The following is a 16,569-nucleotide window of genomic DNA, read 5'->3' on the forward strand; positions in this document are numbered from 1 at the left end:
TCCAAAATACGACAATAAGCGTTTCCAGAAAGCGAACAACGGATGCACACATCTGTTTATTGAAAAACAGATGTGCAATTTAGAGAGTACAGAGAATTATTCTATTTTATATTTTTTGCATATAAATAAATTTTACCTTAGCATAAAATTAATTTATAATTAATATTAATAATCATTACTCTGAATATAAAAATTAAAAGATTTAATATAAGTTTACATTAAAAAATCAGAAAAAACTATTAATAAAGGGCAAAAGTAAATTAAATGGCTAAAGCACAAATGTTATAAAAAAACACAGTTAGATCCCCAAATTTTTAATATGACTTAGATAGGAAGAGAGATAAGCTTTCAATCCATTTGTCCTTCACCACTTCCACAAATCTGCCAAGGTTAAACTTTATCTCCCACATCCACATGTCCCAGACTCAAAAAACATTTAAAAATTACATAAATGTAACACAAACCAAATCTTTTAAGAAAATATATATACCACTTGTAGCAATTTTCTGTCTTTTTTTCCTCCTCTCATCCTTCTCCATCTTTGGCATGATTCCATTAAAGATTACAAACTTTTGCAACAATTGATTCCATTTTAGATATATTTAATAAAACATTCAAACTTATTTTCATTCAGATAAATGCTAAGGAAAAAAGGGAATAAATATGTTTTCAAAAATTTCTACCAGTGGTAAATAAAACATGGAAAAGAAATTATATGGAAATCCCTTAATTTTTTCCACATATTCTGTCTGGAGTGGAAGGGAGGAGAAATTAAAGGATTTGGGAAATTGTGTACTTTAACAACACAATTGATTTTTATATCTTATTTCGTGTCCGGTATTTATCTTGCAGGAACAAGTTTATTAATCGTTTATCTCGGAAAATATTTATAAATACGTCGAAGTATTCCATTTTTTAAAACATTAGATTGGTAAGGATGAATTAATTACAACTCAAATGGTGGGTACAACGGGTTTTGAATATTAATTTTGAATTTATATATATTTAGACGTAGGAAAAGAACTCACGTGTCGGGTGGTGTTCTTCGTTTTCCGTTTTCCTTGGTATCCGCTTGAAAAATTTCGAATGGTTCTCCTCCGTTATGAAGAGTGGAATCGATGACTAGTTGCTCGTGTTGACGGAGATATTGCTGAGGTGTTTGTTTGGCCAGTCGAGCAAAATGAATCAGTTCGGTTTGAAGCAAAGGTAAGTGAGACTGCAGATTTTAGAAATAAGACACGGTCAAGTTCGTTCTCGCCATTACGCGCGCTCTCCAAAGTGTCGTTAAGCCGAAAATTACCTTTAGGAAAGGTACCACGAAGGGTCTCAGCGGGTAGTTAGTCACGTCTTGCACTTTTTGATGAAATTCTTCTATTGTCAGTGACGAACTCTGTAACAGATTTTTTTCCTTAATCGGGGATTTACGCTAGGGACTCGACTCTGTCGCATCCTCTAATACGCGAAATACGTTTAAATCGAGTTTTCGGATATTTAAAATATTTGTAGAACGATTCGGATTTCAAATTAAGATAATAGGAAATATTAACTAGTCGGAACGTGTAATTAAGGGAGCATTAGTAAGCAGAAAAGAATAAGAAGGAAAAGGCGAGAGAAAAGCACTCACCACAAGCCCCAATATGAGATTGTGCACTCTCTCTCCAACATCTGGTGATATGTCACTTCCGAACTGTTGGAGTGTTGTTAGGAACCGTTTCAACTTTCCCAGCTGACGGATAGTGCAACCGAGCGGCAACTCGGCTGTAGGTATGGAGTTGGTTGACATATTTGGTTGGCTTGTAGCCGGTGGAGATGGGGTCTCCGTCGACGACGTCGTGTGCGGAGAATGAGTTCCATTCATACCTGAAAGAACAATAGCCAAACTTATTCTTCCGCATACTTTTCCCAACTCCCTTACAAATGCTTTCTTTTTTTCTTACAAAGAAAATTGGGTATAACCTACCAATGCGGTAATTTTACCACCACGCGCAACGGTAAATTTTAGTTTTAACTCGACCTTCGTTTATCTCTGCCAAATTAAGTTAATTTATGAAAACCGGGTTTAACGTACGCCTACCCTTTTAGTTAATCGTTAGTGTGAATCGAGATTTAATTAACCTCCGTCTTAATTAAATTTTTAGACAATTTATGCTAATTAATAATTAAGCGAACAACATTAAACGACGGTCCAAAGAAGCGACGTCCTCCTACCTTGGACGTTGGTCATCTTGTGATTAGTCACCGACGACGCCATACTGGCCGAAGTCGATACCGGTGCTGGTTTGACATTGCAATCCGGCGAATCTGGCATTCTTACGCCGTCCGAATAATCTGCAAAAGTAAAATTAGTTACGCACTTAGCGGCCGTCTGCCACCTAAAACGTAAAATTTTAATTCCGCCCCGGATTAAGACGCATTTTCAAAACGTCCACGTCCCAAACCTTCTTACGTGCAGTACATGCGTAAAATGCGGTTAAGAAAGGGTTCCACCGGAAGGGCCGCTCGGGTCACGTGACCGACAATTCTTCTCTCGTCACGTAACTCGGTTAATCGCCGACTGTCAACGTCCCTACCTCCGTCGGGCTGGCTAAATATCGTTACTTATTTCTGGAGCGTGGCGAAAGATTAAAAAACAATATTTTTCTCGGGAGTTTTTTTCCTAGCGGGACTTTTACCTCTCTTATACCGCTCTTATACTCTCTCTTATACCGCTAAATCTCCTAATCGTTTTCCCCAATGTCACAATAAGCTATAGAGCATCGTTTACCTTTTCACATTACAGCCCGATGAATTTCTAGCAACTTTTAAGGCGGTTTAATTTGGGCCTACCTTAAGCCGAAACACTGCAATTACTTTCTTGTCCCTAGAGATTCAAAATTTCGTCCGTATTGTTTAGTATCCGAATATTGTATTTGTTTCGTCACACGCTCGACCGACCTTCGTTTCGTTCGTCTATTTGCGGGAGGGAACATACGATTTCTTCCGTTTCTAGTATTTCATCTCTTACACCCCCGACGAAACACGTTCGGTCGGTGGCACCGGTAGGCCCGAGCGACCTTCGACTTTCCTTAAAATATCGCGTGGCTCGCGGAAAGGGGAGCGAAGAAGTGCGCCGTTTAACCAAATTTAGAGGGTGGCGGGCGGGTGTTTAATCGCATGCCAGGCCGCAGAGAAGCGGACCCTCTCTCCGTTCCCTTCTCTTTCTCTCACAACACATTTACTTTTGATTAATATTACGTCTCGACAAGATGTAATTCCCTTGTGGGTACAGATTCGCTGCTTAGCACCTGCACGCTCCTTCCCGCCTAAGTGTTTACCATCGCCGGAATCATTAAAATAAAACCAGACCGAATAAACTTCCAATCTCTAAACAGATAAGAAATCCAAATTACGACGATAATTATTTTAAAATTTATTACGACCGGTCGGCCTCCACCCCGCGTGGGGAGTTTCCGGGTCGGAAGAGAGTCACCCCAGCCGGTGGCCGTTTCCGAAGACGACTGCGAGATACCCGAGCCCGGCGCGAAAATTACTGGGAAAATTCGGTAAATATAAAAGGCCAGCTCGTAAATTTGCACTCGGGCCGATTTAAANAAATTATAATTCTGATAATGTGAAAAGAAAAATTTAAACACCAATCATTAAAATTAGTCTGCTGTTTTGAATTTATTTGACAGTTGTGAAATAATAATATAGTTCTTTATGTGCAAAAATATGTTTGTTCAAAAGGTTTTAATCAATTAATAATAGAGTCGGTTTAAATGCCTAACGCCTATTTGATTTTCGGTTTACTAATAATCCAATTTTTCATAAATTTATTGCTTAATCTTTTAATAAGTGAATTCTATATTATATGCACCTGCAGTTTTTGAAACATGCTGATATGCGAATTTATATTTAACAAATATGATGCAATCCTGTCAAGTATTTCAAGTTGGCTAATTGTCTTGAATTTATATTCTTAATTTCTGTTATAAATAAAAACTATATTGCATTGGATCATTAACAAAAAAAAAAAAAACAAAATTGAATAATTAACTTATTAAGTAATTTTAATTCTGTTTTGGAAAATGAAGTATTTACATTATATAAAAACAAAAATCTGAAATAAATTTTATTAGGATTTGTGATTATAATTTTTAAAAAAATGCTAAGTGAGAAAATCTTATGAAAATCTTATGAAAATCATAGAATAATTCAAAATAAAATTTGGAATTGTCCAAATAAATTTTATTAAAAACATTGTCTCATAAATAAGTTGATTCTGGAGTTTAATTAAAAAGTATTTATGTTTTGAGAATTAAAACAATAAATGAATTTGTTTTTGAAATAATTTTTATTTAAAAATTAAGCATTTGAACTTATATATAAGCCATTAAGAGAATGAAGATTGTAATTTCTACATAATAGAAACAGGAATATTATACATATGTATAATTTATATGTTCTATATGTTGCTATAGTTCTATATCATGCTTAACTGTTAAATAAATGTTTATAAGCTAAAAATGGTCAAATATTTGACTGAAAACATTTCTTTTGTTTAATAAAAAATGTTAGCTTTCTGAAATAAAAGTAGTTTGATTTATTAATAGTAAAAACCAGAAATTCTTGAAATCAGTTAGCTGGTTTTGAATGTTGTATGCCTAACTGGTTTCACACTTCTTTTAATAAATTCAGTAGCGTTAATGTTTTGTTATTGAATTTTTTTAAAATCAATAATAACTAAATATTTTATAGTTAAAATTAATGAAGCACCACAGTAAATATTAGCCATGATTCATGAATATATATGTAACATGTATTACTCCTACCAGAAAGGTCAGCATTTCTTTGAAGCTGGTAAATGCTGGAATCTAAGTATTTAACAAATAGTATCAATATTTAAAAACTTATCATTTTAAAATTAATTCACACTAATTAATTTACTAGTTTTCACATTAATTTTAATTTTCAAATTTAAATGTGAATGATACTTGGCATTATTTTAAAAATGTTCTGGATGGATGATGTGCATAAGGGGCCATTTTAACAGTTGGGAACACTAGGTATGTGCCTAGTGCCCTGAAAATGGAAAATCCATAGCTCAAGAAGATACATAAAAAAATATTAATACTGTTTTATAAAAATATACAGAAGTAGCATTCTGTACTGTGGTCTAGCACCCACTGTACCAATATCATGCTGTCAACAGTAGTGGGAGGGAAGATTGAAGTGCCAGAGGGGGCCAAAATACCTGAAATCCTAGGGGTCTAGCTAAGGGTTGTTACAGCCCCGAGTGTACAAGTTGTAACATTATAATGAAATTTTCTGGTAGAGCATCATTTATGCAAAATTATCTTAAATCACAAGCATCAACTAAAAGTAAAAATAATCAACACAATGATACTGATTTTATGCAAGGTCTAAACCAGTTTTCAGGTTTTGCTAAAATTGTGGTTTCACAAAAACCAGTTTTTTTGCCAGTACTGGTTTGGGTTTGCATATACATATATAAACATACAGTAACTAATATACTATTTCATTAAGTATATTCTTCAAATCATTTCTTTTCTTGTGAAAATTATCATCAAAATCAACTAAAAGCTCAAAAGAAAAAATAAATATGATAATTACAGTTATATAATGGATGATATATTTATATCATCATTTATACTTTTATATATGTGAAGTTAGCTAATTGTAATCTAACACTGTAAAGTTTTGTAATGTGAGAACATGTCTTGAAAACACCATGGTAAACAGTTTATTAATTACAATAGAAATTATTTTGACTAATGAAAATTATTTCTTACCACAAAAGCTGCAGAATTAACTAGCAAAGTCTTAATCATACATTCAAAATTTAATTATAGTTTACTTCAAGAAAGTTTGTGTAAAAATCTCATTTTTTTTTAATTTACTAATCTAATACAAAATATTGATCACAATGTAATTAAAAATGCACCAAAAAAACTTATAATTTAAAAATCATACAATAGATCTGAAACTCATATTTTAGTACATTTGGTAAGAAAAAAAATTAATAATTATAAATTGTATGAGTTTCCAAAGATAATTTTTTTATATAATAAATTAACAATCAATCTTGCCAATGTGACTTTTAAATTAAAAATTCATTATAGATGAATAGATGTATCATTTATTATTTATATGTAAAAAAAAATAGTTAGAAATGAATCACGGAGACAGTTTAATTGCAAATTATCATCCTTTTTTTCTGATTCGTAAGATGAAAAACCTACACCTTTTATAATCCTAGCTTTGCAATGCAAAGATTTCCAAATTCCAATTGTTACAATTAGTCATTAAATATACAGCATGTTTTAAAGTTGAAGTGTTATCTAAAAACTTATAAATATAAATACTGCATTATTGTAAGTCAGTTTGAGAAAATTTAGTTTTTTCCTAAAAATCAATTAATAGTCTCAAAAGTGGGCCAATACTACAGTTACAAATTACAAGAAATTTTTAATTACGAATATAATAAAAGTTTTGTATTAATTTTTAAAATTTTATAATAATATCTTTATAATGAAGAAATCATCCGCATGATAAATAGGCATTTAAATATTGGTTAATTTACATTAATGGAAGATGTTTGCTTTTAAACTAATGAAGTGTTTTATCGAGCTTAATACGAAATTTACCTCAATTCTTTTGTCTCTATACAGATTTTAATTAACGAGAAGATTTTTGGTCATTGTTGACCATCTTTGGAGAAACTATTCAATTTTGTTTTTTGAATTTAATTAAAATTCAGAATTTTATCAAAATTCTTTCACGATTTATTTGTTTAGTATTTACTTAAACTAGATTCATCCAGGCTTTATGATTCGCCATTTTAATTGTATCAGATTTAATGAAACTATTAAGCTCATGGTTTACCTTTTAAAAAAACATTTACTTTATATTTTTCTCTGCTCTAATGAGCATAAACATTTTTCGTTCTTTAAAATTTTTAAAAAATTTAAATTTTTAAATAAATATTTATAAAATTAATTTATTTGAATATTGTTTATGAAAAAATAATAAATTGATATAATTTTATAGAAATTTGATTTATTTAAAACTTTATTTTAATATTTTTTTCCAAATATCTTACTATTCAGTAAATAATTAAATAAGATGAAGAAAGAACAAAATAAATGTCAGAAAGACAGTATTTAACACAATATATATCAAAACATAAGTAATATATTTTAACAAATTAATTCTTACTGTGTGAATATTTTTCCATTCATCTTCCATATCCCTCTCCTCATTATAGTCTCTATGTAAAGTACCTATATGAAAAATACAAATATTATTATTTACATAATCTAATGATGATATGTTAAAGAAACATCCATATTATATAAAAGATTTGAAAATCACTGAGTATATGATAATGTCTTAATAGTTTTATAATGAAAATTTAATTTTTTCACCTAATTAAATGATAATTCACTGTACGTCTTCCTAGTTTGATTATATAATTTATCAATATGTGCAAATATATGTAGCTAAACATTTGCATATAAGTAATAATAGAACATTGCTTTAACAGCTTTGAGGGGTGGTAATATATATCTTTCTCTATATGTCACAATGCCTATATTAGTCACAATGCTTCAATAATTGAAGCATTGTGACTAAAGAATCTTTAAATATTTTATTATTTAAATAAATAAAATATTATGTAATGATAATATTTTAGAACTGTTCTTTGAAATAAAATAGTAAAATTAAAAACATTTTGAGATAATCAAGTCAAATGATTAAAAAGTAACTGTATTTTATCGTAATATTATAATGATACGTGCTGATTTATGTTTCTGTACAAAAAAGTAAAAGTGAACAAGAATAAATACTTGAATATTAATGATTATTATAATATAATTAAATGATAATAATTAACAGTTAATTAATGAATATTAAGGTTATGAGAACAAATTGCTCACAGAACAAAATGCAAAGTTATTGTTTACGATATTATGCAGAACAATGCAAGATTAGTCATCACAACTTGCATGTTTTGAGAAAGATGCATGTTAAGAATCTCCTAGTTGTCAATGTATACATTTTTTTCTTACTTTTTTGAAAAAATAAATCTGTTTATATTTAAAACAAAAGAAAAAAAATAAAGGAAATAATGAGTTAAATTAAATATTCATAATATTACAGGAATAAATTGATTTTTCTCTCAGAAGTTTGACTTTTAAGGTTTAAAATATAAATTTATTGTCTTAAAATATTTTTTTTTTGTGAACTTTGTTCTATGATTAAAATCTTATCATTGCTTTTCTTCTACTAAAATATAATAAATATGAAAAATCTAAATTTATAAAATTTATATAACAGAATTTTAAATTAGCATTAATTTCTGTTATATACATTTATAATATATATTTTATATATGTTCGATGTGTGTGTGTGTGTGTATATATATATATGCATATTACATACACACATACATTTATAAATGATTTCTAATGCTTGAATTTTGTTTTTCTATAAAATTTGGCTTTATTAAAATACTTAAACTTTTGATATTATATAAATAAAATTTTACTAATAAATTTTTTATTTTTAGTTATAAATAATCTTAAACATTAATACACTTACAATTTTGATAAAGTATTAATTTACATGCATTCAATTCTATTGTTTATTATAGTTTGTTTAATTTTTCACTCAGAACAATTTAAATATATACTAGTAATTAATGTAATCTTAAATATTTATAAAAATAAATTTAAAATGTTCTTTTATATTAAGTTAAACACACAATAGAATTAATAAAGGTAAGTGCAAATAGAGAAATTCATGCAGTGCAGTTAATCTTTTTAATCTGAATGAACAATTTATTACTTATACAAAGTAGATTGAAAAAGAAAAATTACAAAATACCACAAAAAAAAAATGAAACACTTGAGAGTAAAGCAAAAAATAACAGAAATTTGATTTTTTTTAAATATTCAGAAAAATATTATTAATATATACCTATTATTGACAGATGTTAAAAAGGGGGAAAAAGAAACCGTGCAAACTAACCATAATATGGTCTATACAACTCACGCTCATAACGTTCATAACGTTCGTAACGATCCCTTTCCCTCTCTCTGTACACGACGGACGGGTCGTCGAAACGGAAGCTCATTCCAACTGGTCCGTGGTTGGGACCGGCTGCAGGACTCATTCTCGATCCTAGCGTTGGACTGGGTAGAGGCTGGTGTCTCTTGGCTGGAGGCGGTCCGTCTCCTCCACCGTCCGAGTAGCCATTCTCACGACTCCGCCTGTTTGATAAAAAAAAAAATTGTCTTGGATAAAGAAACGATCACAATTTTTAATTGAGACTTTGCAAAAGAAAAATATTAAATTATTGAAACACATTAATAATCATAGTTTGAAGAAATCATTAAAATAAGTGGCCGAATGTTTCTCACAGTAAAGTCCTCCGATCGAAAAAACAATAACGTGGAACCCCGGCCCGCGACATTTCACGCTCGACGTCTTTTGTATTGGCCGTTTTTCTCTTTGCGATTATAGAAATGCTAACAAAGTTTAATTAGACATTTCCATTAAGTAGATCTTACACTTGTTAAATGGCACTTATTACCATCTGTTCAATAATTTAAAATTTTATACTTTCCTCAATTTTAATATCATGTAAACAAATTTTGGCATGTATGAATAATGATGTGGAAAATACAAAATAGCAGTCACCTAAAAATTTGTGGCAAGCTTTGGGAGAAAGTAATTGGAATTCTGCCAGAGAAAAAGCATCAAACATTTTGTTCTTCAAGAAATGACAGATTACTCGGAGTAGATGCTTTAGCCATGCAACAATAACTGGATCAGTGTGAAATAAAAAAGTAAAAAAAGAAAAAAGTATTCTTCCAATTTCTCTCCAACAATTTAAATACACGGTAAATCTAAAAAGCTTAAAACAAGTGAAAGTTCCATACATAATGTTTAGTTTGTTTTGATGTATCCTGTCTGTATAGAACCTGTAAATTTTCTAAATTGCCTGTAATGTTCAAATATTCCAACTGCAGTGCATTAACTTAATTGCATGAATGTTGTTGCTACCAAATGTAACAAACGTTACCCCCACAAAGAAAGAGCACATAAAATAACCAGTCCTTTTCAAGGTGATACAGGCCAGATGACTTAGGGCACCTGGAAATTTTTGTCTTGTATTAGCATCATTCTTTTACTGAATATTGTTAGATTAACAACCTGTCAGAAAAACTTCTGGAGTAAATCCAGTAGGAAAACTTACATAAAAAGAGAAACTCTTCCCGTTTAACTTAGCCGGTAACGTCATCCGTCGCACCACGCGGGGTGACCCGGAGAGGGGCGACGGATCAGAATGCTGGCAGCGGAATGGCATTCTGCCTCAAATAAGTAAATTCGGTAAATTTTTAAAGAACAGATACGTTATGCATTGGGATAAAATATTCATCGTTCCAAAATACGACAATAAGCGTTTCCAGAAAGCGAACAACGGATGCACACATCTGTTTATTGAAAAACAGATGTGCAATTTAGAGAGTACAGAGAATTATTCTATTTTATATTTTTTGCATATAAATAAATTTTACCTTAGCATAAAATTAATTTATAATTAATATTAATAATCATTACTCTGAATATAAAAATTAAAAGATTTAATATAAGTTTACATTAAAAAATCAGAAAAAACTATTAATAAAGGGCAAAAGTAAATTAAATGGCTAAAGCACAAATGTTATAAAAAAACACAGTTAGATCCCCAAATTTTTAATATGACTTAGATAGGAAGAGAGATAAGCTTTCAATCCATTTGTCCTTCACCACTTCCACAAATCTGCCAAGGTTAAACTTTATCTCCCACATCCACATGTCCCAGACTCAAAAAACATTTAAAAATTACATAAATGTAACACAAACCAAATCTTTTAAGAAAATATATATACCACTTGTAGCAATTTTCTGTCTTTTTTTCCTCCTCTCATCCTTCTCCATCTTTGGCATGATTCCATTAAAGATTACAAACTTTTGCAACAATTGATTCCATTTTAGATATATTTAATAAAACATTCAAACTTATTTTCATTCAGATAAATGCTAAGGAAAAAAGGGAATAAATATGTTTTCAAAAATTTCTACCAGTGGTAAATAAAACATGGAAAAGAAATTATATGGAAATCCCTTAATTTTTTCCACATATTCTGTCTGGAGTGGAAGGGAGGAGAAATTAAAGGATTTGGGAAATTGTGTACTTTAACAACACAATTGATTTTTATATCTTATTTCGTGTCCGGTATTTATCTTGCAGGAACAAGTTTATTAATCGTTTATCTCGGAAAATATTTATAAATACGTCGAAGTATTCCATTTTTTAAAACATTAGATTGGTAAGGATGAATTAATTACAACTCAAATGGTGGGTACAACGGGTTTTGAATATTAATTTTGAATTTATATATATTTAGACGTAGGAAAAGAACTCACGTGTCGGGTGGTGTTCTTCGTTTTCCGTTTTCCTTGGTATCCGCTTGAAAAATTTCGAATGGTTCTCCTCCGTTATGAAGAGTGGAATCGATGACTAGTTGCTCGTGTTGACGGAGATATTGCTGAGGTGTTTGTTTGGCCAGTCGAGCAAAATGAATCAGTTCGGTTTGAAGCAAAGGTAAGTGAGACTGCAGATTTTAGAAATAAGACACGGTCAAGTTCGTTCTCGCCATTACGCGCGCTCTCCAAAGTGTCGTTAAGCCGAAAATTACCTTTAGGAAAGGTACCACGAAGGGTCTCAGCGGGTAGTTAGTCACGTCTTGCACTTTTTGATGAAATTCTTCTATTGTCAGTGACGAACTCTGTAACAGATTTTTTTCCTTAATCGGGGATTTACGCTAGGGACTCGACTCTGTCGCATCCTCTAATACGCGAAATACGTTTAAATCGAGTTTTCGGATATTTAAAATATTTGTAGAACGATTCGGATTTCAAATTAAGATAATAGGAAATATTAACTAGTCGGAACGTGTAATTAAGGGAGCATTAGTAAGCAGAAAAGAATAAGAAGGAAAAGGCGAGAGAAAAGCACTCACCACAAGCCCCAATATGAGATTGTGCACTCTCTCTCCAACATCTGGTGATATGTCACTTCCGAACTGTTGGAGTGTTGTTAGGAACCGTTTCAACTTTCCCAGCTGACGGATAGTGCAACCGAGCGGCAACTCGGCTGTAGGTATGGAGTTGGTTGACATATTTGGTTGGCTTGTAGCCGGTGGAGATGGGGTCTCCGTCGACGACGTCGTGTGCGGAGAATGAGTTCCATTCATACCTGAAAGAACAATAGCCAAACTTATTCTTCCGCATACTTTTCCCAACTCCCTTACAAATGCTTTCTTTTTTTCTTACAAAGAAAATTGGGTATAACCTACCAATGCGGTAATTTTACCACCACGCGCAACGGTAAATTTTAGTTTTAACTCGACCTTCGTTTATCTCTGCCAAATTAAGTTAATTTATGAAAACCGGGTTTAACGTACGCCTACCCTTTTAGTTAATCGTTAGTGTGAATCGAGATTTAATTAACCTCCGTCTTAATTAAATTTTTAGACAATTTATGCTAATTAATAATTAAGCGAACAACATTAAACGACGGTCCAAAGAAGCGACGTCCTCCTACCTTGGACGTTGGTCATCTTGTGATTAGTCACCGACGACGCCATACTGGCCGAAGTCGATACCGGTGCTGGTTTGACATTGCAATCCGGCGAATCTGGCATTCTTACGCCGTCCGAATAATCTGCAAAAGTAAAATTAGTTACGCACTTAGCGGCCGTCTGCCACCTAAAACGTAAAATTTTAATTCCGCCCCGGATTAAGACGCATTTTCAAAACGTCCACGTCCCAAACCTTCTTACGTGCAGTACATGCGTAAAATGCGGTTAAGAAAGGGTTCCACCGGAAGGGCCGCTCGGGTCACGTGACCGACAATTCTTCTCTCGTCACGTAACTCGGTTAATCGCCGACTGTCAACGTCCCTACCTCCGTCGGGCTGGCTAAATATCGTTACTTATTTCTGGAGCGTGGCGAAAGATTAAAAAACAATATTTTTCTCGGGAGTTTTTTTCCTAGCGGGACTTTTACCTCTCTTATACCGCTCTTATACTCTCTCTTATACCGCTAAATCTCCTAATCGTTTTCCCCAATGTCACAATAAGCTATAGAGCATCGTTTACCTTTTCACATTACAGCCCGATGAATTTCTAGCAACTTTTAAGGCGGTTTAATTTGGGCCTACCTTAAGCCGAAACACTGCAATTACTTTCTTGTCCCTAGAGATTCAAAATTTCGTCCGTATTGTTTAGTATCCGAATATTGTATTTGTTTCGTCACACGCTCGACCGACCTTCGTTTCGTTCGTCTATTTGCGGGAGGGAACATACGATTTCTTCCGTTTCTAGTATTTCATCTCTTACACCCCCGACGAAACACGTTCGGTCGGTGGCACCGGTAGGCCCGAGCGACCTTCGACTTTCCTTAAAATATCGCGTGGCTCGCGGAAAGGGGAGCGAAGAAGTGCGCCGTTTAACCAAATTTAGAGGGTGGCGGGCGGGTGTTTAATCGCATGCCAGGCCGCAGAGAAGCGGACCCTCTCTCCGTTCCCTTCTCTTTCTCTCACAACACATTTACTTTTGATTAATATTACGTCTCGACAAGATGTAATTCCCTTGTGGGTACAGATTCGCTGCTTAGCACCTGCACGCTCCTTCCCGCCTAAGTGTTTACCATCGCCGGAATCATTAAAATAAAACCAGACCGAATAAACTTCCAATCTCTAAACAGATAAGAAATCCAAATTACGACGATAATTATTTTAAAATTTATTACGACCGGTCGGCCTCCACCCCGCGTGGGGAGTTTCCGGGTCGGAAGAGAGTCACCCCAGCCGGTGGCCGTTTCCGAAGACGACTGCGAGATACCCGAGCCCGGCGCGAAAATTACTGGGAAAATTCGGTAAATATAAAAGGCCAGCTCGTAAATTTGCACTCGGGCCGATTTAAATAAGTAGACTGCAGACCCGGTCGGAAATTCGCAGCGTGTTAAACATGCGAATGCTAATGGTTCTTTGTGTAAGGAGGTGGACGTAAGCGCCTTAGAAATATTACGGAGCAAATTTAGAAAGCAGAAAAGGATTTTCTTCCACCTGAGCCAAATGTCTCGAGGAACGTTTGGAGGTTAATGTGCCATGAACCGACTCCCCGGCCGGTAACTGCGCGACTTCAACCCAGTTTCCAATCAGCTAATTCTCCCGGCCGCCGCGCCGCCGGGATATATATATAAAGGTGTAGGTGGGCCAGTTTATAAGTTTATCCGGCGAAGAAAGGGAATTTAAGCGACGTTAATAAGCGCGAGAAGCGCATCTAGAAAGAAGCGACTCCCTCTTTGGAAGGGAGAGAGAATTCGATAAAGGGAAAAAATCCTTGGAAAGTAATTCTGGCCCGGAGCAGTTAAGACGAGCGAAATCGCTTCCATTAGGAGATTACGAAAGAAACGAACCATTTTATTTGTACTGCTGTTGAAAACTTCGGTAATTAAGACCGAAGGGTAAGATGGTAATTGGACTTGCAACTCCAAACACTGGCCGGGCCGCGACGACTCGCTCATTACCTCCACTTGCTTTTCCTAACTATCTCGGCGGGGAGCGTCTACTAACTGCTCCCTCTGCCACCGACTCCCACACCCCACGAGGCGCGCCTCTTTTTTTTTCCTTAATTCGCGGGGGCGGCGGCAGCCCATAAGGGTGGCTTGGCCCGCGGGCAACCCCACCGAGTGGCAAAAACGTCCGCGGTCGGGGAGGCCAAAGGGGTGGAAGGACGCCGGTTTTAACGAGAAAATTCGATCGTTTCCCAGAGTAATCGCGTTGGTCTTAAGCCCCCTTTGTAAATAAATTTGTACGAATTAAGAAGGAGGGAAAAAAACGAATAAAACAGGTAATCGTTTTATCGGCTTCATTGGCAACGAGACATCGTTAGGAAAAGAAATCGCGAAGAAATTAACCATGTAATCGATGTCATTAATTTTGATGGTGCGTCGGTCACGTGACGTATCGAGCAAGAGTAGTGTTTGGTCGGGCCGGTAACCAAGCAACGGAAGGGAACCGTTACGGGTCGGTCCGCGCGCGCCACCGAAAAAAAGGCGCGAAACGACGCCCGGGGAACTGGGGCCGGACCGGCGACGAAAGTCGGACGGAGTTGCGCGCCCTCCTTTTTTCGGTAGAAAGTCGGGAGTCGAGTAAGAAGGGCTGCTTGGCCGGCCGTAAATATTCATGGCATTCTTAAAAATACCGTTTTACGTGCCGGAGACGGTCGTTTGTCAATGGTGCTGTGTGACCGGAGCAGACGGCAGAGGAAATAGAAAGAGAGAAATAGGATATGGATTACTTGCAAGATCTAATCAATCGCCCTCCCCCGTTCGCTTGTTAGACAGCCTGTTCTGGGCGTCATAAGTTCCCACAGATATAACGACCCGAGCAAAATCGTCTCGGACCGACAACTTCGCCCCTCGTCGCGCTTCCACTCGGCCATTTTCGCCTCTTTTTCGTCCCCCGCCTGGCACCCCTCGATTAATTAGAAGGATGATCGGATGCCGGTCCCCGCCGGAGACTGGCCATTTCCTTTTCCAAACGAGATTCGAACCTCCGGTGCCCATCTACCGGGTGGTTCGAATCGCTAACAGATAAAAGAAGGGGGCACAACCCACATTATATGTTAATGGAGGCGTGAGTGGTCCAAATGCCGTTTGGAAACCGTGTACGTTAATTAGAGGGCAAAGGCGGAACAAACTTACAAGAAAAAAATAAATATAGGATATTAAAAGTGCAAAAAGACAGCTTTTTTAAACCGGTTGGCGAAAATTATTATTATTATTATTATTTCCACCGTTTCGGACATAAATCTCGGTAAGATGTCAGATGTTTCAAATTGTGATTTACACCGTATGCAGATTATGGCATATGGTACCATCTGACAATTACAAATCTAGAAAATTGAAATGCCTTTTCGAATTTGCGGAGATGGAAAACTCATTAAGGGAGGGTCACCGTCCTGAATAATTTACTCACCTGAACGACACGACTGTGAATAATGGATAAATTATCGGGGAGTTAGGTAGGTTATTTTCTGACTTTTTTCCCTCCCCTCCCCCAGAAGCCGCGTAACGTCTTCTCTCCTGCCTTTAAAACGCCAGGTATTTTCGGGAGAAGGTATCGCTCGACGGTAATTGGCGAGTGGGTAGGGATCCGGAGTGTACCAGTCGGAGATGTATTATTGTCGAGTGGGCACGTTTAGGATTATTGGAATCGGGTACCGGCGACACGGCACCGATGGCAACACTTTACCATCTGCTGCGTTTCGATGGAAGTATGCCAGCTGCTATGCATGCAAAAGTCCGCCGGTGCCTGATGAATAAATGACAGCGACGCTAAGTTTCCAACGTTCTCTACTACGACACGGACTGGCAACGCTGCCGTACCCGTCACTCGGAGGGGAAAAAAGAGAGTGGTCCCCCCTCTATTCTCTTCTCCCAATTCGT

At 35.1% G+C, this 16,569-nt stretch overlaps 1 protein-coding gene across 1 annotated transcript in view; it reads right to left on the minus strand.

The window, feature by feature from the left end:
• LOC111629387 (protein CBFA2T1-like) overlaps positions 1-16,569 on the minus strand; it is an 80,557-nt gene that overhangs the window by 23,036 nt on the left and 40,952 nt on the right. The window contains exons 3-12 of the mRNA XM_023373282.1: positions 12,659-12,778; positions 12,075-12,310; positions 11,751-11,840; positions 11,479-11,666; positions 9,034-9,275; positions 7,219-7,283; positions 2,209-2,416; positions 1,625-1,860; positions 1,301-1,390; positions 1,029-1,216 (exon numbers count right to left, since the gene is read on the minus strand). Of these exons, the coding sequence (XP_023229050.1) occupies positions 1,029-1,216; positions 1,301-1,390; positions 1,625-1,860; positions 2,209-2,416; positions 7,219-7,283; positions 9,034-9,275; positions 11,479-11,666; positions 11,751-11,840; positions 12,075-12,310; positions 12,659-12,778 (1,663 nt within the window). The remainder of the gene's footprint in view (positions 1-1,028; positions 1,217-1,300; positions 1,391-1,624; positions 1,861-2,208; positions 2,417-7,218; positions 7,284-9,033; positions 9,276-11,478; positions 11,667-11,750; positions 11,841-12,074; positions 12,311-12,658; positions 12,779-16,569) is intronic.

The sequence above is a fragment of the Centruroides sculpturatus genome, unplaced genomic scaffold, assembly GCF_000671375.1.
Source record: "Centruroides sculpturatus isolate CEXI.00-Female unplaced genomic scaffold, Cexi_2.0 scaffold621, whole genome shotgun sequence".
In the NCBI taxonomy this organism is placed as follows: domain Eukaryota; kingdom Metazoa; phylum Arthropoda; class Arachnida; order Scorpiones; family Buthidae; genus Centruroides; species Centruroides sculpturatus.